This window comes from Talpa occidentalis, unplaced genomic scaffold (genome assembly GCF_014898055.3).
Source record: "Talpa occidentalis isolate TD23 unplaced genomic scaffold, MPIMG_talOcc4v2.1 talOcc4.7, whole genome shotgun sequence".
In the NCBI taxonomy this organism is placed as follows: Eukaryota; Metazoa; Chordata; class Mammalia; order Eulipotyphla; family Talpidae; genus Talpa; species Talpa occidentalis.
Genome location: NW_023605083.1, coordinates 81,324,248 through 81,345,168, shown reverse-complemented (window position 1 = coordinate 81,345,168; position 20,921 = coordinate 81,324,248). Strand labels below are relative to the sequence as shown.

General features: G+C 41.2%; 1 protein-coding gene across 2 annotated transcripts in view; it reads right to left on the bottom strand.

Annotated features, from left to right (window-relative positions):
• Positions 1–10,022, bottom strand: part of UTP6 (UTP6 small subunit processome component) — a 35,770-nt gene extending 25,748 nt beyond the window's left edge. Inside the window, exons 1-5 of one of the 2 annotated variants that reach the window (XM_037492540.2) lie at positions 9,834–10,022; positions 8,591–8,675; positions 1,603–1,644; positions 1,289–1,381; positions 543–590 (exon numbers count right to left, since the gene is read on the bottom strand). In XM_037492540.2, the coding sequence (XP_037348437.1) occupies positions 543–590; positions 1,289–1,381; positions 1,603–1,644; positions 8,591–8,675; positions 9,834–9,925 (360 nt within the window). In that variant the 5' untranslated portion in view covers positions 9,926–10,022. Of the gene's footprint in view, positions 1–542; positions 591–1,288; positions 1,382–1,602; positions 1,645–8,590; positions 8,676–9,657; positions 9,753–9,833 lie in introns of those variants that run through there. The other variant, XM_037492541.2, reaches the window with a different exon arrangement.
• Between the last annotated feature and the right edge of the window lie 10,899 nt (positions 10,023–20,921).

The following is a 20,921-nucleotide window of genomic DNA, read 5'->3' as shown; positions in this document are numbered from 1 at the left end:
CGCTGGGTTGCGAAGCTGACCGCAGCCTCTGCAGCACCGGTTCGATCCCCGGCTGCTCCCGGGCCACCGAAGGAGGGTCCCACATGGCACGCAGACCTCTCCTGCCACCCGCTGCTCCCCTCAGCAGTGTACTTCGGTCCTTCTGCCTGCTCTGCTCCCCGCTCTGGCTCTGGTGAATTCTCTCACCCTCCCACACTTCTGACTATACCAGTGCATGTATAAAAAACAAAAACTAACAAACAAATAAATAAATAAAAACATGCCTCTATTAAAAAAAATAAAATAAAATTCAACTTCACTGAACAAATACACATAAAAATAATTTTCTTTTCAGCTAACTTGGAAGCCATTTATATAGCCATTTGGCTGTGCAAATGTCATTACACAGAAGTTCAGCCTTCTTGATTTCTTTTCATATTTATCAACTCTACACCTTCCTAGAAAACTTGGGAGTTCAGTAATCAAGTATGAAGGTTAAAAAACAGACTAACCGGACTAACCAAAAAGATAGAGCGAGAAACACAGGGCCACCTAATACTCACCCATTTCTTACAGAAGACTATATAAGACAGCCAGAGTTGAATATCATCCTGCAATAAAAACAATGTAATAAGTTGCCTGAATTTGAATGTACATTTAATACACCTCTGCATTAATTAACTGTTTGTTAGCAAGGGGCAGATACTAGCAAATCCAATGTGTTACCACATCCTTAGCCTGTTAGGCTCTTCTCAGCAAGGCCTTAGATCTCTTAACCATAACTCAATCGTCCCCTCACTCCCACCTACCATGCTCCAAGACAAAATTTGTTACCTATCCATTGTATGCATTTCAGTTTTTAAAGGGTTTCAAACATTGTAACAACCCAAAATCTGTCATTCCCAGGAATCCAAAGTACTTTCCATGCAACATACTTCCTGCAGGCCAAGATTGAAGAAAACCAAGGAAATGAGATGATGCGCCTACTCTATCCATTCATCTTCCACATTCAAGTCTTCAGTGCACTTTACTTAGTGATATATTCATACAAAACCCAGATAATTTACTGATACTTAATTATGTACTTTTTTCAGCACCATCCTCACAGAATAACTAAAGGTAATGAAATCAATTTTCATTAAATTTGCAATCTATCATTTAAAGATTTTACCAGTTTCAAGTAATGACAACACTAGAACATCAAAATACCCAAGAAAAAAGAGCAATGCAATTTGAATATTCAAGTCATAATATGTAGAATACATCTTCCTATCAATAGCTTACAATTAAGGATGCTCTCATCACTTACTTTCCATTTTGCTGAAGCACGTCGGAAGACACCTTGTACCCGATGTACAATAGAATTCTCAATCTCATCCTTCTTAAATGAATAGCCAATGCGCTAAAAAGTGACATAAAAAAGAAAGACTCAGTTTGCTCACATTTATCCAAAATAGTATTCCTACTCAAACATTAAATAGTATTGACAAAGAAAGCACATAATTACAAATACCCATTATGACTACATAACCCATCAGTGCCAACTTCTTCTAAACCCAAGGTCTACTAGGCTATACTACATAATTATACATTTTTCTAACTCCCAGAAAATCATTTACTTACAGTTCTTCGTCTCTGAATCAGCTCCAAAAGATTAATTTCGTACTACAGAAAAAATATATACCACAAAAAATTATAAACTTTTAAGTACCAGAAATACCTTAAGTTAAAATCATAAATAAATATTTTGAATATGAAACACGATAATCTATTCCTAAAAAACATAATTTATAGTAAATGTCTAGGATTCATAAGAATTCACCTTACATCTGCAAAATTCCCATATATGATAAGTTTATATATATCTCAAATACAAAGAAAACATGTTACTGAAACCATAAGATTTATAAGATAACATCAAATTTTCTGGTCTACAACAGTGTTTTCCAACTTTTAGTAAATTATCATTCAAAAATCTTAAGGTAATGCACAAGCAAATAAACAATGGTAATTTCTGAAATAGGCAACAGGGGTGACAAATCTAATTGGCTTTCCCTCCCTGCCCACTTAGAACCCTAAGAGCTCTTAAAAATCACTACTGTATGAGCCCTCTTTTTAAGCCTTGGTTTGAAGACTATTAAAAAGCTCGGGATCTCACAAGGTTGCATGTTTCATTTAAAAACTTTATGGGGCCTCCCTGGTGACACAAGGGGTTAAGCACCACACTATAAGCAATTCACAGCCTCTGCAGCACGAGTTCGATCCCTGGCCAGCCAGGGCGCATCCCACATGGCACAGCAGACCTCTCCTGTCTCGCCCGGTGCCTCCCTCAGCAGTGTACTTCAGTCAGTCTGCCTGTTCTGTTACCCACTCTGTCTCTGGTGAATCTTCTTGCCACCCGCCCCGGCATCTCTGGCCTGTACCCCTGCTCTTGTATGCATAAATAAATAAATCTTAAAAAAAAAATAAATAAAAAATAAAAATTGTTTTATGAAGGGGCCTCCCTGGTGGCACAAGGCGTTAAGAAGCTATCCACAGCCACTGCAGCACGCGTTCAAAGTTATCCACAGCCACTGCAGCACTAGTTCGATCCCCGGCCAGGGACAACCCACATGGCGCAGCAGACCTCTCCTGTCTCACCTGCTGCTCCCCTCAGCAGTGTATTTCAGTCAATCTGCCTGTTCTTTTCCCCTCTGTCTCTAGTGAATCCTCTCACCCCTCGCACCTCTGGCCTGTATCCCTGTTCTCGTATACATAAATAAATAAATCTTAAAAAAAGAAAAAAAAAATGGCACTGCAGCACAAGCTTGACCCCCAACCAGGGAGCTAACCCATATAGCACAGCGGACCTCTCCTGTCTCACCCGCTGCTCTCCTCAGCACTGTCTTTCAGTAGATCTGCCTATTCTGCTCCCCACTGTCTCTGGTGAATCCTCTCAAACACTCTCCCTTCCCCCCCCCACCTCTGCCCTACACCCTGGTTCTTGTATGCATAAATAATCTTTTTTAAAAAACTGTTTTATGAACTAGTTCAAGCACACAGAACACCCATACAGCTACCATACAGCTACTTTAAAACCTGTGTTTTACATTTCAAATCTTTTTTAGAATTAAGTCCCTATGTAACATGCCAGATTTACTCCACTCCCTCCCATTCTGACACTGCTATTTACCATTTCCAAGCATGACTTTGAACTTTATTACAATTCTACCTTGAAAGCTTTTTAAACTTTACATGAATGGTATCATACTGTACCCATTAATCCATATTTTTATTCAACATGATGTCTTTAGATACACCCTTGCTGACATGGAATTCAAACTCATTTAAACTGCTGTATAATATTTGACTGTATGGCACGGGCCATGCTACTCATGTTGTCTGACAAGGTCCGGGCATGGGGGAAATTTCTGAAAAGTCAGAAAACTCCATAGCTGGCTCCTGCTACTTCCTTTCATTTGTTTGTGGCAGTTATTGTAACCATGGAAATTTTCTATAAGCTTCAGAGTAACACAATGAGTACTGGCATCAATGCCAGTTACGGTATGCACACTTCAGTAGTTTGAGAAATGTACCTTCCAACATGATTGATAATGAAAGGGTTTCCAATAATTCTCCACGTCCTCCAATTTGTAATTCAGTTACCATGAGTAACATTGAGTTCTTTAAGAAACCACGCTTGATAGAACTGATGGAACTGAGCCCGGTAAAAGTCCCCACTAGAGAAGGCCCTGAGGTGCCCCAGGAGGTAAAATGGTATGAGAGAAACAAACCACATATTGTTCCCATGGTACTGGGACCCTTTGGTTCTATATAGAAAATAAGAAGCCACCCTGGCTCTTACAGTGCCTGATTAGCCTTGTTTTAGTTACCTAGCTTGACTGCATAAATCAAGTTGTGTGTAGCACCTGTTTCTATTTTCTGAATAACATACATCACCTAGGGAAATAATGTAACCAAGTTAATGTAACCAAGTGACCAAGTTAATCATAGACTGGGAAAATTAAAAAAAGGATTGTGCACTGTTAATGATCATTAATAATTTCTGAAACAATGTAAAAATAAAATCAATCATGATTGCATGATGTAATGATCAAGTAAAAAATTTCTGCTGTATAAATAAAGCCCTCCTGGGGCTATCAGCAGGAGATGTCTGCACCCTGATCAAGTGTCAGTGTCTCCTCACTACCTCATCTACCTCATTTCCCCCCTCCACTTCGCCAACACTGTCTTGTCCTTGCGGGGATCCTGACATGACACTTTACTGGAGCTGGCCTCCAGCAATTGTACAATGTTAAATGTGCTGTTTACTTATCTACTACTGCTTCTGATTACTGTATTACAAAAAGCTGTAATACTCTTACACATATCTTCTCACAGATATATGCAGCAACTTTTCCAGGGCATAGACCCACTTCTACCACTAGTATGTAAGTTCCTCAAGGCAAATTTTTGTCTGCTTAAATATTGCTGTACCTTATCAGATCAAATCATTACTATGCACATATACCAATACTCACAATTTGCTATATAACTGAGTAAATTAAATTGCTGGGCCATATGGTACATGCATTTTCAAGTGTATGAGACATTACCAAAGTGCTCTCCAAAGTGGTCATACCAATTATACCGATAATATTAAATTATACCGATAAAATTAAATACAAAATGTTTGCTAATAATAGATATGTCATAGTGCACCCTGGTTTTAATCCACATTTACTTGATTACCAATGAGGCTAATGTCGTGAATGTTTCTCCTTTGTGAATTGCATGTTTATATTTTTCTAGTTCTTCGTCACTTTCTTCTTAATCTGAAGTTCTTTATTCTAGACTGTGTTACAAACATTTTCTGCCGTTTAGTGGCTGTCTCTTCATATTATGATGTCTCTTACTGCACACAAAATTTTTTACTTTTAGTACAGTTAAATCAATCTTCTCTTCAGATTTGTGCCTTCAGTCTCATTTATTTTTTAAAAAATTTCCCTACGTTAAATCACTTTTTCATAATTTTTGTAAAAGATTTAAAAGTTTTCCCCCTAAAAGGAAATTCAGCTTTTCATTCAGCAGGAATTTACTTTTATGTATTATGTGAGGAAGGGACCTAATTTTGCTTTTTACACAGTGGATAACAGATCCCCAATGATTTAAAATGCCACTTGTGAGAATGTAAACTGGTGTAGTCATTATGGAGAGCAACATGAAGACTCCTTAAAAATCAAAACTAGAGGGCCTCCCCTGGTGGCGCAGTGGTTGAGCACTGGGCTGCAAAGCTGCCCGCAGTTCGATCCCCACCAGTTCGATCCCCGGTCGCCAGCAAGGGTCCCACATGGTGCGACAGACCTCTCCTGCCGCGCCTGCTGCTCCCCTCAGCAGTGTATTTCGTCGTCTGCCTGTTCTGCTCCCCACTCTGGCTCTGGTGAATTCTCTCACCCTCCCGCACTTCTGACTGTGCCCAGTGCTTGTATAAATAAATAAAATCTTTAAAAATAAAAAAAATTAAAACTAGAGGGCCTCCCCTGGTGGCGCAGGTGGTTGAGCGCAGTGCTGTGAAGCTGTCCACAGCCTCTGCAGTACCATTTCAATCCCAGCCGACCAGCAAGCGTCCCACATGGCGCAGCAGACCTCTCCTGTCTCGCCCGCTGCTCCCCTCAGCAGTGTATTTCATCAGTCTGCCTGTTCTGTTCCCCACTCTGTCTCTGGTGAATCCGCTCACCCTCCTGCGCATCTGGCCTATACCCTGGTTCTTGTATAAATAAATAAATCTTTAAAAAAATATTAAAACTAGAAATTCCATACAAACAAGTTATTCCACATCTGGGTATTTACACCCCAAAATACAAAAACACTAACTCAAAAACATACACCCATATTTATTGCAGCATTACTTATAGTAGCCAGAGGTGAAACAACCTAAGTGCCAACAGACAGATTATTGGATAAAGAAGATGTGGTGTACATACACTAGAGCACTACTCAACTATTACAAAAAGATGAAACCCTTTCATTTACAATAACATGGATTGACCTAGAAAACTAACTTTACTAAGTTGCTATGCTTAGGGAAATAAGTAAGAAGGAAAAAAAAACACTGCATGTTTTCACTCAAGTGGTATATAGAGAAACAAACATATGGACAGACTAAATAAAAGAAAAATAAACTTTTAGACTACAGAACCAATTAGTGGTTACCAAAAGGGAAGGGAGAAGGGAGCTAAACTGGATAAAAAGGGTGAATCGTTTGGTGAAGAATAGAACTGGACTTCCTTTTTTTTTTTTTTTTTCCCAAAGATTTATTTATTTATTTATGCAAGCACTGGGTACAGTCAGAAGCACAGGAGGGTGAGAGAATTCACCAGAGCCAGAGCGGGGAAAAGAACAGGCAGACCGATGAAATACACTGCTGAGGGGAGCAGCGGGCGTGGCAGATGTCTGTCCTGCCATGTGGGACCCTCGCCAGCTGCCGGCGATCGAATTGGCGCTACAGAGGCTGCGGGCAGCCTCGCAGCCCAGCACTCAACCGCTGCGCCACCAGGGGAGGCCCTAGAACTGAACTTTACTGGTGAATTTAATGTAGTACATACACATGTTTGATTTTTAATGATGCACCTCTGAAACTTATGTTATAATGCAACATTACTTCAATAAAAAAGGTAATAATAAAAAACAAAATGCCACTTGTGTCTTGTATTATGTGGTTGTATGCAGTAGGGGGGAGGGGGGATTTATGTAAGTCATTAAGTGTGTATGTTTGTTTTTAATCTATTTACTTAATTCATTAATGCTCTCTAAAAGTAAACAAGTCAACCTAATAATTATCTAGCTCTTCAAATATTTAAAGAGTGAAATTACTTCCTACTTCTTAAGAATTCTTAAGGTTAAACATCTCCATTTCCTTCAACAGTTCCTCCTAGAACAATGTTTCCACCTGGCTGCCTTCCAAGCAACCTCTCAAATGCCTTCTTAAAAGGTAGTCCTGAACTTTACACAAAATTCCAAACATAGCTTGATAAGACAAAACACTTTTCCCCCAAACCATTATCTTATGAGAGCCCACTGTCTGCTATGTCTTCTGCTCAGTTAACTTACCCGACATTCCTTTTTTTATTAACGTAGTCAATTGGATCCAATTTATTTACATATGTTTTTTGCTCATTTCAAATTGGCAGTCTACCCCGAAAACCTCTTCTAAAAAGAAGATCCTTAGGGCCTCCCCAGTGGCACAGCGGTTGAGTGCTAGGCTGCGAAGCTGCCCGCAGCCTCTGCAGCACCGGTTCGATCCCCGGCTGCCGGCGAGGGCCCCCCACGGCACGACAGACCTCTCCTGCCGCCCCGCTGCTCCCCTCAGCAGTGTATTTCGTCGGTCTGCCTGTTCTGCTCCCTGCTCTGGCTCTGGTGAATTCTCTCACCCTCCCGCGCTTCTGACTGTACCCAGTGCCTGTATAAATAAATAAATAAATCTTAAAAAAAAAATAAAAAGAAGATCCTTAGCCAGGTCTTGTATGTCATTTGTTCTGTTATTTTCTTTTTCAACTAAGCTCAGTACTTTTCTTCTTATATTATTTCCTCTTATTACTGAGTTCTTTCTCAATTCTTACTTTCTCTTTCAACGTATTATTATTTGCACCCATCTTAAAACTGATCTTCCATGTATATTGTATCTTCATTTGACTCTTTCATTAACTTACAGGACTGAAGAATCTTGCAGCACATCTCTTTCTAAGTAGACAGACTGAGAGATACCTAATTACTAACTTTGCAATAAACTACTATCATCAAACTCACTCTCCTTTATCCACCCTCTACTGCCCCCAACCACGAATCCCTTGCTAAAATCCTGGCAGTCTCTGATCTACTAATCATAGATGGGGAAATAAGGAATTCAGCTTGCCAACAACTAAAGCCTTTAGAATAACGATGCTACTCCCAAATCACCTCTATTTCTACTCAAAATTTACCTAAGTATCAGTTGTAAAATAGTGTAGAGGGCCTCCCTGGTGGTGCAGGGGTTAAAGACAGCTCTATCCAGCTATCGCCAGCCACTGCAGCACCACTTCGATCAGTGGCCAGGGAGATGACCCACATGGCGCAGCAGACCTCTCCTGCCTCGCCAGCTATTCCCCTCAGCAATTTATTTCAATAGATCTGCCTGTTCTGTGCCCCACTCTGTCTCTGGTGAATTCTCTCACCCCACCCCCACACCTCTGGCTTATACACCAGTTCTTGTATGCATAAATTAAAAAAATCCAAAAATAAATAAATATTGTAGAAAACTGACATTAGCTACCATTTCTTTTTTAAAAAAAGATTTATTTTTATATATTTATGCATAGAAGAACTGGGATATAGGCCAGAGGTGTCAGGGGTGAGAGGATTCACCAGAGACAAAAGTGAGGAGCAGAACAGGCAAATCTACTGAAATACACTGAAGGGAGCAGCCGGTGAGACAGGAGAGGTCTGCTGCACCATATGGGATCAACTCATGCTGCACAGGCTGGCAATAGCTTGATAATGCTGACTTTAACCCCTGTACCACCAAGGAGGCCCCTAAACTACCATTCTATAACTCATTTAAAATTTGTGAGATTAAATAGTAAAATTATTCACTTACTTGAACATAATTGATAAAGTCCTCCTTAAAAAGAGCTCTTCGCTGTATTTTGTATTCTAGATCCGAAGCCTTCTTAATGATAGCCCTGGAAAATAAGTCATTTAAAATATAACTTTTAAAGAGCAAAAGTTTAAAAAAGGAAAAATTAAATAACTTTGAGATTTTTTTGTTTAATACAATCAAATAACAAACCTGTTTGTAATATATGCAAAAAGCTTATTTACCAAAATACATAATAAATACCCCATAATCCTTTATCAGTTGCCATGACCACTGACATTCCCACCAGCAAAGCAAATAATGTTAGTACTTTAAATTAGTTACGTGTGGTATTAGTAATGATTTAACTTTCTTCAAACTCAGGACATTTAGGTTTTAATAATAATCACATCTTTCTTAAATTCCTCTTATTTCTGAGTTTTCAACATGCAGATTTGTTTTAAAAAGGAAGAAATCTAGATTATCTCTAGAAAGTTGACTATTATTGCAAGACGTAACGGGAGAAGATTCACCTTTTTAGGCAAAGAACATACATTAGGCGAACATATAAGGAGAGTTTAACGCAAGATATGCAAGACCAATCTAAAAAAAACAACCCTACTTAATGGTAGCAACATTTATTGAGCGCTCATCAAGAACCCATGCACTGTTTCTTTCCACTAACAAATGTTTAACCCACCCCTCCCCCCACGCCCAGTCATCGCATTATTGAATTCAGTCATTGCAAATTCAAGAAATGATCGCGGGGGGGGGGGTCCTTAAGGGGGGAGAAGGAGAGATGATCACAGTAAACTTAACAAACTACTGAATGCCAACTATGTACCAGGCGTTGCTGTCTAGGATCTAGGCAACCGAATTAAACGGCCCCCATCTTTTAAGTCTCGTTATAAAGATTTACTCACTCCTCCCAATCACCTTACAGTGGACTTCACTGTAATCAGGGTTTCCCACGAAGCCCAGGGTATGTTAACTTAAGGAGAACCACCCGGTTTTATCCCCTTTATAGCCCCAAGACCTAACTCCACGAAAAGCCGTCAGTATGTTTGATGGGTAAACGGACGGCACACCTCGCAATGCAAAAGAAATAAATTCTGGGCTTCATCAAAATCCGAAAATGGGCTTCCACCAAGTCGGGAAAGTGAGTAATTCAACTGCCCCCGCCGTCCTGCCTCCCCGCGCCCCCGACACACGCGCCCCAACCGCCCCTCAGACCGCCCCGGCGCTTCCCCGCCCGCTCCCTCACTTAATCTCCTTATGGCTGAACAGTCCAATGCGTTCCAGCTGTTCCAATTCGGGGAGACGATCTTCAATGCGTTCCTGAATTATCTCTGCCATGAGGACCGAATTCTGCCATCCAAGGCAGGTACCGCCAACGAGCGCAGGAAGCGCCCGGCCCGACCTCTCCGCGTGCTGACGCAACGTGCGCCTCCGGTCCCGCCCTTTCCGCTTCCGCTGCCTCACGGCGGGGGAAGTTCCTCGGGCTCTGGCGTCGCTATCGCCACCCCGTGGCTGACTGCGGAGTTGCAGCGAGGACCTCTCTCGGCCGTGCGCTCACGTAGACGGGGTAGATGGGCGGGGCGGGATGGGCGGAGCTGAGTGCGCGCGCGGCCGGACGTGGGCGGGGCTGGGAGGAGCTTCTCCGCGCCTGTGGGATTTACCTGACAGAGGCGTGAAGTGCCTTTCTGCAGGTTATGGTTCCTCTTTCATTCTGTTCTTGTCCCACGACCTCGTTTTCCGACACCGAGACCCATAAAATAAAAGGAAAGGAAAGGGGAAGGATAGGGCCTCCCCGGTGGCGCAGCGGGTTGAGCGCCGCACTGTGAAGCTGTCTACAGCCTTTGCAGTGCCGGTTCGATTCCCAGCCCCGGCCAGGGAGAAACCTACGTGGCGCGGCAGACCTCTCCTGTCTTGCCCGCTGCTCCCCTCAGCAGTGTAATTCAGTAGCTCTGCCTGTTCTTTTCTCCTCTCAGGTGAATCCTATCACCGTCCCGTGCCTCCTACTGTACCCCAGTTCTGTACAAATAAATAAATCTTAAAAAATAATAACAATAAAAAAAGGTGGGGGAGAAGGATAGAAGACAACGTATTTCCAAAAGTCAGTAATGGAAATGGTAGGAGGACGGTAAAATTGATCAGGCTAGCCAAAGCTCTCTTTGCTTTCGGCTAATTTAACCAGTGTGATAAAACATGTTTCACATGCTAATTGATTTTAAAATGGGAAGAAATTTTTATTACTTGAATAATTATTCTGGCTTTGTAGACTATTTCTCAAAATACATAACCTTGGGTGGGTATCAAAAACTTTTTTTTGTTGCCAAATAAATCATTAAGATGTAGACCCTCCTAAGCCACTGCCCAAGCAACTTAGCATTTCTAAAAGAACCTTCAGGCAAATCAGCTTGGAAGGGACATTTCTCATGCTGTTACTAACCCTAAAAGAATAGCCACATGGCGCAGGTTCTTTTTAAATTTTGGAAGATGATAAAAAAACGAAAGCAGGAATTCTTGCTAGACCTGTTTATTTCAACATTCGTTTTAGCACCTTGATCCTCTGTGTGATTTATGAAAGGCTTAGCAATGAACCATGTTCCACCACTTGCCTTGCCTTTCTTTTTTTCCCTTTCACATTTTACAACGCTGGTCTCAGAATGAGGTAAAGTTTGGCTTAAGCTTCATCAATGTCTATATTCCCTTCAGCTGTAAGTCGTCAGGGGCGTGGAAGGAAATTATGGACATAAAATAAAGATGAAATTTTTTTGTAATAGGAAAATTTCTAGGGCCTGCCTTTACAGCATGGAGATGATCACACTGTCAGGGAATTTTGGTGCCTTTGTTTTTTGTTTTTTTGTTTTTATTCACTGGATCCCTGGGAACTTAAAACAATTCCCAGCTTTACTAAACACTTAATAAATTAATGCATGACAGAATAAGAAAGACATTTGTTAAATTTTTTTTAGATTTATTTATTTATGTATACAAGAACTGGGGTACGGGCCAGAGGTGCAGGGGGTGAGAGGATGCACCAGAGGCAGACACTTGCTAAAATTCTTCATGAACAAGGAAGTCAGCAATTTCTGATGGATTGTAATCTTTCATTTCAAGGCAAACTTGATGGATAATTATGATTTTTAAATCAACCCAACTATACATACTCCTCTTATTTTTCAATTTAGCTATCTTTATTTCTCGCTAAGTATTAAAGAGAAATCTTTTTTCTCTTTAGTCACATCTGCATCTCATAAAAATAGTTATTTATCTAGGGTTTATTCTGTGCACCTTTGTAAGATTTTTATATATTAACTCCCCTAATCATGTCACAAGTATTTTTAAATATCAGTCCAAGAGGGAGCGCTTTTTCTTTAAAGAGTTATTTTATTTATTTATTTATTCATACAAGAACTGGGGTGTACGTCAGAGGTTTTGGGGGTGAGAAGATTCACCAGAGACAGTGGGGAGCAGAACAGGCAGATGCACTGAAACACACTGCTGAGGGGAGCAGTGGGTAAGACAGGAGAAGTGAGCCAGGGATCAAATTCAAGCCATAGTGGCTGGTGATAGCTTGATAGCACTGAAACTTTAACCTGTGCGCCTCCAGGGAGGCCCCCCAAGAAGGAGCTCTTAGGAGCTAAAAAGCACCCACTAGAAAAAATCCATTGCAGCAGACAAAATTGTGTTTGCATTATGCCCTCTGGGTCTCAGAACTATTAGTTGAGTGCAGCTAAGAGGGAAGAAAAAGTGCTCATGTCTGGAGCTCTGGGACACCCCTAGACACTTTGACAATTCTTTTAGTCTTATATTTGAATTTTAAAATTCACCATAAAGAGAAAGAGGGAGAGGGAGAGAGAGAGGCGGGTGGGGGGGGGGAGAGAGAGAGATATTGTAGGCAAACTATAGATCTGAGTCATACAGCAGGTGAGGAGGAGAGAAATGAGTCAAAATGGGAGAGGGAAGAGCACAAGGGGCTATAGTGATGGTTCACTGGTGATGTGGTGGTGGTGGGAGATTTATGGGGCTACACATGAGTGGAGAAATCAAATATTATACAAAATGAACAGTAATGTAAGAAAACAAATAAATAGGGCCTCCCTGGTGGCACAAGGGGTTAAGCACAGCACTATGATGCTATCTGCAGCCTCTGCAGCATGAGTTCTATCCCCAGCCTGCCGGGGAACTACCTACATGGCACAGCAGACCTCTCCTGTCTCGCCCGCTGCTCCCCTCAGCAATGTATTTCAGTCAGTCTACCTGTTCTGTTCCCCACCTTGTTTCTGGTGAATCTCACTCCCCACACCTCTGGCCTGTACCCCAGTATGCACAAATAAATAAATATTTTTAAAAGAAAATAAATTAATTAAATAAATAAAAGCAGCAAGAGCAATTCCAAAGCAAGTGTCAAAAAAACCAACATTAAAATAAAAGAGATTATTGAGTGATGGTTGCATTGACCTACTCGGATTGAAAAAAATTAAAAATAAAAATAAAATGGGCATACAAGGGTCTCCTGACTAAAAAAGAAGGAAAATGGAAGTATCACTTGCCCAGACTTCAAGCTATACTACAAAACCATAATAATTAAAACAGTATGGTGCTGAACACAGACCAATGGAATCAAATAGAAAACCCAGAAATAAAGCCACACATATATGGACAACTAAACTTTGATGAATGAGCAAAGAATATACAATGGAAAAAGGACAGTTTGTTCAACAAATGGTGCTAGGAAAACTGGACCACCACATGCAAAAAAATGATACTAGACTACTACCTCACACCACACACAAAAAACAACTCAAAATGGATAAAAGACTTTAACATAAGACCTGAAACCATAAAATATATAGAAGAAAATATAAGCAAAACACTCCATGACATACATCTCAGTAACATCTTTAAAAACTCATCCTTCAAAGCAAAGAAAGTGAAGGAAAAGATAAACAGCTGGGATTACTTAAAAACGTCTATACAGCAAAAGAGATATGAACCAAAACAAAGAGACACCCTACTGATTGGGAGAAAATTTTTGCACCTTATACAAATGATGTGGGTCTGATCACAAAGATCTACAAAAATCTCATACAATTCAGCAAAAGCAAAGTAAACAATCCAGTCAAAAAATGAGCAGAAGAGCTAAACAGACACTTTTCCAAAGAGGAAATGCAAATGGCCAACAAGTATATGAGAAAATGTTCAACATCACTTATAACCAGGGAAATGCAAATCAAAACCACAATGAGACACCACCTTACACCAGTGAGAATGGCTCATATTAAAAAATAAACAGGGAATGGGGCCTCCCTGGTGGTGCAAGGGGTTAAAATGCAGCACTATGAAGCTATCCACAGCCACTGCAGCAAGAGTTCAATCCCCAGCAAGGGAGGTGACCCACATGGCGCAGCAGACCTCTCCTGACTTGCCCACTGCTCCCCTCAGCATGTATTTCAGTCGGTCCATCTGTTCTGCTCCCAGCTCTGTCTCTGGTGGGTCTTCTCACCCCCCACTCCCCTGTGTACCCCCAGTTCTTGTATGTATAAATAAATAACTCTTTTTAAAATAAATAAATAAATAACCGGGAACAACAAATGTTGGCAAGGATGTGCAGGAAAAGGAACTCTCCTACTCTACTAGTGGGAATGCAAACTCATCCAACCACTGTGGAAAACTATGTGGAGGTGCCTCAAGCTACTAAAGATGGAGCTACCATATGACCCAGCAATTCCCCTCCTAGGAATCTACCCAAAGGACATAAAAACATTAATTCAAGGGCCTCTCTGGTGGCGCAGGTGGTTGAGCACAGTGCTCTAAAGCTGTCTGCAAACTCTGCAGTGCAGGTTCTATCCTGGCCGGCCAGCAAGATACCCACATGGCGCAGCAGACCTCTCCTGTCTCGCCCACTGCTCCCCTCAGCAGTGTATTTCAGTCTGCCTGTTCTGTTCCCCACTCTATCTCTGGTGAATCCTGTCACCCCCTGCATCTCTGGCCTTTACCCCAGCTCTTGTATGCATAAATAAATAAATATTTAAAAAGAAAAGAAAAGGCTAATGAAACTAATGACCATTCTTTTTGAGGATATTATTCTCTTCAGGAGTTTCAACTATTATTTTTATGTGTGGGACAAGATCAGAAATACTGAAACATGGTTGACTAAAGCCTTCTCCCTCTCCAAAACTTCATGCTAATTTTGCATTCTAGCCCACGGTATATTCATATTCATTTTACTATAAAATAATGTGATTTTTTTTCCAGATTGCCAACTAAGATCGAGCCCAGAAATATGTACCCTGCTCATCCCATCACTTGGAAAAACACTTGGCCCATTTCAGGGCTCATGACTCAGTTTGGAACATAGCGAAGAGAAGTCTCAGTTAGTGTCGTGAGACAATCTCTTAAGGGATTCGGCAAGATAAATGTAGCCAGATATTTGCAAATCAAGTGGAAATGCCTATTCTTGCTTTGAAAGTACTTGGCCATAAGCTTCCAAGTAAACTTGAAATTCCCCTTAGAACATTTATTGTCACATCTGAAAATTAAGTTCACGGACATTCCAATATTTAAAACAGCGAAGAGAAACACTCATCTTCCCCTACTACACAGAGCCCCCAAAGGGAAGTACCTAATTTCAGTGATACTGAGAAATGAGATACCTGGAATCCCATCCCCCTACCTTGTCAGAATGCCCCTGCCTGCTTCTCCCACACAGAGACCCTCTAGTAGACTTCAAAGTCAGAGCAGAAGTGATAGACACAGACCGGTCTTTGATGCTTAGGGACTTTGGAGCCCTCAGTTTGATCCGAATGCAAAGCATCTGTACTTTTCAAACCTTTCATGTTATCTCACATTGCTAACAACAAAAGCTGAAAAGTTTGAGGTGACACACATTATACACATTAAAATATTTGGAACCAGGAACTTTTCATTTCTTTTTCTATTATATATAGCTTCTTTTACTTTGCAAACCGCACTGGATAGTAAATTACTTCTGGCACACAGCCTTGTCAGCTTGCCAAATTTCAACTGGAGCAAGTTTTTACAGCCAGGCTAATAAGCCCTGAAAATTAGGAGGTAGGTATAATGGAAATAATGACATGGTCTTTAACTGCAGGAGCATAGAATGACAACGTGAGATTCCAATCGATTCTACTTTTTAAAAGTTTTTTAATTTTAATGAAATACTCAAAAAATAGGCTATTTTAGTTCAAAACACATGTAAGTGGAAAGAGTTTCTTTTAATTGGTAAAAAGCATTTTTGTGGGTTTTCCCTGTAGCTTAGCATTGTTTTTTGCAAACTCAAAGAAAAAGAAAACCAAGAGTATGGTAGTTTGGGGATAACAACCTACTATTAAACTGACATCTTGAAAAAGCATGCTCTGAAATGATTGGCTTTCAGGATGGGCCTGGTGATTGTTTGTATATGAATACTTTTCATCAAAGCCATAGCTGATTAGCTACATCAACTTTTTTTCAGTTTGCCCCCAACTCAGATAGAAACCTAGTCCTTGGTTAAGTAATTCTCGGGTCTTTATTGAACAAAACTTCAAAATATTGACAATGAATATCAGATTTAATTTTTATCACTGAAACAGGTAGCATCTGTTGTGAGGTAGTGTCCTTTTCTCAAATGAATTCTTACATCCCTTCCCATTCACAATACAAATGACAAGGAAAATTCCTGTTTCCCTTCTCAGTCTGCCCTCCAATTAGATCTGAAACTGATTAGCCTCAATACCACATGCTCAGTCCCAAATTGTTTAAGCAAAGAAGAGGTTTGGAGGTGTGTGTGTTAACTATACTAAAATAATATGGCCTCACTCCAGAAATGCCAGCTTTCTTATAGTTCCCCAAGCATACCATGCTATTTTATACTATTAACACACACTGTTCCCGTGCCTCAAAATGTCTTATCCATCTGGCAAATTCGATTCACGGGGAAAAAAAAAGGAAGCTTGCCCTTAACACCCACCATCTCACTACCACCACTACCAATCTGTGCACTTATATACATTTATATAAAATGCTCAGTCTTTGAATCTCTTTTTCTTCCCTCACCTATAACATCAAATGTTATCTATCAGTGCTGTCCAATAGAACATTCTATGATAATGGAAAAGTTCTACATCTACACTATTCCAAACAGTAGCCATAAGACCATATGGCTATTGAGTCCTTGCCATACTCTAGGGCAACTGAGAAATTGAATTTTTAATTTCATTTAAATAATTTTAATTTCAATTATTTCAGGTAACTATGGGTTGCCATATTGAGCAACACAGAGCTGTGTGACTTCTAGATGTATGGTGCCCAAAAATCTAACTATCTCCTGGCCTCCAAACTCATGGCAATATATCCAACTGCTTACTCAACAGCTCCACTTGGAGATATTACAGGCATTTCAAAATTAGTATATCCGAACCAAGTTGTTGAAGTTCTTTCCCAAAATCTGTTCCTGCTATAATCATCTCCATTTTAGTTAATGGCAATTCCACTCTTCCTGTTTCACAGGCCAAAAGTCTGGAAGTTCTCCCTGACTCCACAAATAATTCTTCAGCAATCCTCTCAAAATACAGGCATAATAGGATCGCTCCCCATCACTGCTACTGTTATCATCCTAGTACAAGCCACCATTATCTCTCATCTAAATTACCTCGATCGCCTCCAGAGGACCTCCCTGCCTTCACCCTTGCCCTTTTGAGTCTATTCCTAACAGTAACTAAAATTATTGTTATAAGTCAGAGCACATCACTCCTCTGTTATAAGTTCTGCAGTGGGGGCCTCCCTGGTGGCACAGGGGTTAAAGACACAAAGCTATCGCCAGCCACTGCAGCATGAATTCCATCAGGCCCTAGCCCATATGGTGCAGCAGACCTCTCCTCTCTCGCCTGCTGCTCCCATCAGCAGTGTATTTCAGTGCATCCGCCTATTCTGCTCCTCACTCTGTCTCTGATGAATCCTCTCACCCCACCCCACCCGCACCTCTGGCCTACGCCCCAGCTCTTGTATGCATAAATAAATAAAAGTGCAGTGGCTTCTTGATGCAGGGTAAAAACTAAAACCCTTCCACTGGCCTACATAGTGCCATATGATCTGGTGCCTTGCCCTCCCTTCCCTCTCTGATCTTATTTCCCATTCCTTCTTAGTTGCCTCCACTCTTGATACATTAACCTTCTTGGTATCCCCTCAATACAGCATTGCAGGGCCTTTGCACAGTTTAGTCTTTCTGCCTAGAATTCTCTTCTCCAGATAAATTGATGATTCATTTTCGCAAATGGTACTCTTTCTGAGAGGCCTTTCACATTTAAACTTGTAGCCCCCACACTCAATAATCCTTATTCTACAGTCTTGCATTTTTCCCCATTCGTATCGCTGCACTAGCTGACATATTATAATAGTGTCTGTTATTTATCTCTACACTGAAACTAAAGCTCCAAGAACTTAAAATCGTTTGCTGCTCAATCTCCTGAGTGAGGCACGGACTAAGTGCTCATTACCTATCTACTGAAAAAATGAAAGAATATTTGTGTAGTTGCCCTTAGTTTGTATTATAACTTCATACATGTCACATAACTTCATACATGTCATAATACTAAGACTTCCATGAGAGAGAGAACTAGTATTATACTTTTCTTTGAAATCCTTAGAATGGAGCATTAGGAAATTTTAGGGATCAATACACATTCACTGAAAAGAAGGAACTCTATGCACAACTGTTCTAACAATCACTCATGGTGTTTAACCTGTCCAAAACTGGACCTCCCTGGTGGCGCAAGGAGCTAAGTCTCAGCACTATGAAACTATCAGCAGCCACTGCAACATGAATTCGATCCCCAGCCAGGGAGGTGACCCACATGGCGCAGCAGACCTCTCCTGACTTGCCCGCTGCTCCCCTCAGCAGTGTATTTCAGTCAATCTGCCTGTTCTGCTCCCCACTCTGTCTCTGGTGAATCCTCTCAAACATCCCCTCACCCCCCCACCTCTGGCCTTTACCCCAGTCCTCCTTCTACGTAAAAATAAATAAAATCTTAAAAAAAAAAAAATGTCCTGGGCCTCCCTAGTGGTGCAAAGGGTTAAGCACCGCACTGTGGCCTGAGTTCCATCCCTGGCCAGGGAGCTAATCCACATGGCACAGCCTGTCTTGCCTGCTGCTCCCCTTAGAAAGTGTATTTCAGTCAGTCTACCTGTTTTGCTCCCTACTCTGTCTCTGGTGAATCCTCTCATCCCCCCACCCCTCCCAACCCACACCTCTGTTCTATACCTTAGTTCTTCTACACACACACACACACACACACACACACACACACACACACACACACACAAAGTATGTAGCACAAAGGGGACTAGAGGGAGGAATACAGTACTTAAGGGAAAATGGAGTCACCAAAGTCACATTTATGTGGAATGATGGAACTCTGGAATGAAGTCCCATTTTCAACTGTTTTATTTTTAAGATTTATTTTTATTGGGCCTCCCCAGTGGCGCAGCGGTTGAGCGCTGGGTTGCGAAGCTGCCCGCAGCCTCTGCAGCGCCGGTTCGATCCCCGGCTGCTCCCTGGCCACTGGAGGAGGGTCCCACATGTCACACAGACCTCTCCTGCCGCCCGCTGCTCCCCTCAGCAGTGTACTTGGGTCCTTCTGCCTGCTCTGCTCCCCGCTCTGGCTCTAGTGAATTCTCTCACCCTCCCGCGCTTCTGACTATACCCAGTGCTTGTATAAATAAATAAATAAATAAATAAATCTTTAAAAAAAAAGATTTATTTTTATTTATGCATACAGGAACTGGGGGGTAGGCCAGAGGTGTGGGATGTGGGGGTGAGAAGATTCACCAGAGACAGAATGTGGAACAGAACAGGCAGATCTACTGAAACACATTGCTGAGGGGAGCAGAGGGCTGGGCCAAGGATCAAACTCATGCCATGCCCGCAGTGGCTGGTGATAGCTTGATAGCTGAGACTTTCACCCCTGCACCACTAGAGAAGCCCTTATTTTTAACTGTTTTGAACGCAGTTCTCTTGAAGATCTGTGGCCCACCTTGCTCTGGCCTCTGCCCACTTGCTTGAGGTATCTTAAGAGATTGTTCTTTACAACCCTCAATCCTAATTAAAATACCGTTCTGGCTTCTTATAGTTGCTGTCACATGTAAGAGAGTGAGGGTTATTTTGTTCTTATATTTTCTACCAAATGATACATTTGAGATGTTCTTCAAAGCCTTAGGAAATTGACCCTTGCGACTTTGAACATTCATTAGGAGCACAGGGAGGAATGTCCTCTTTGCAGCCATTTGGTTTCGCTTAAAGCTACACTCCTACAGCAAACTAGAATCCACTTACAGTGTAAATAGACCTTGCTTTAAGCAATTTTGAAACTCTGGATTTACTATAAGAGATTATTATTTGATCACATTTAACAACCTTTTAATTGTTTATTTTTATTACAAAAGTAATACACTGTTGGAAAGTCAAATGTCATATTCTTTTAAATAGTGAGAATTTATGAACCACAAGAGGGCCATAGAGCTGAAGTTCCCCTAAGTTTCAGTGAATACCATTGGCTTGGGTAAACACAAAGCACCTAAGGAAAAGGGTTTTCTGCTTCAAAGGCTTGGTCACAAGCTCTCTCTTTTTCCTTCTCTGTTAGCCTGTTAGTAGCTGTCCTCTATGGGTCCACACAGCTGCCACTACACAGAGGAAGCCAGCTATGTTAAAATACACTCACTACTTTGCTCAAAGGGCAAAGAGGTATAATGGTTAAGACCACCAGCTTTATTTTGAGTATATTTTGGCAGTATGTGTTAAACACACATGCCTTAAGACCCAGCAATTCCAACATCTTCAAATCTATCCTACAGAAATACAAACAAAAGTATACAAACAATAACAGCAAAAAATGGAAAGACCCTACAATGTCTATCACAGAAGTCGTTAAGTAAATTACAGTACATCCATGCAATGGTTTACATGCAATTGTTAATAAGAATGAAAAGTGTGGGTCTCCCTGGTGGCGCAGCGGTTGAGCGCTGGGTTGTGATCCCCGGCCACCGGGTGAGGGTCCCACATGGTGCACAGACCTCTCCTGCAGCCCGCAGTGTACTTCAGCAGTGTACTTCAGTCTGTCTGCTCTGCTCTCCGCTCTGGCTCTGGTGAATTCTCTCACCCTCCCGCACTTCTGACTGTACCCAGTGCTTGTATAAATAAATAAATAAATCTTAAAAAAAAAAAAAAGAATGAAAAGTGTGTATATTGTCAGATAGAAATAGACTTTTTTGGTAATCACTACTTTTAATAACTATACAATAAAGATTATATGATCTCTGATAAGATAGCTGTACTATAATTGACTTTTAA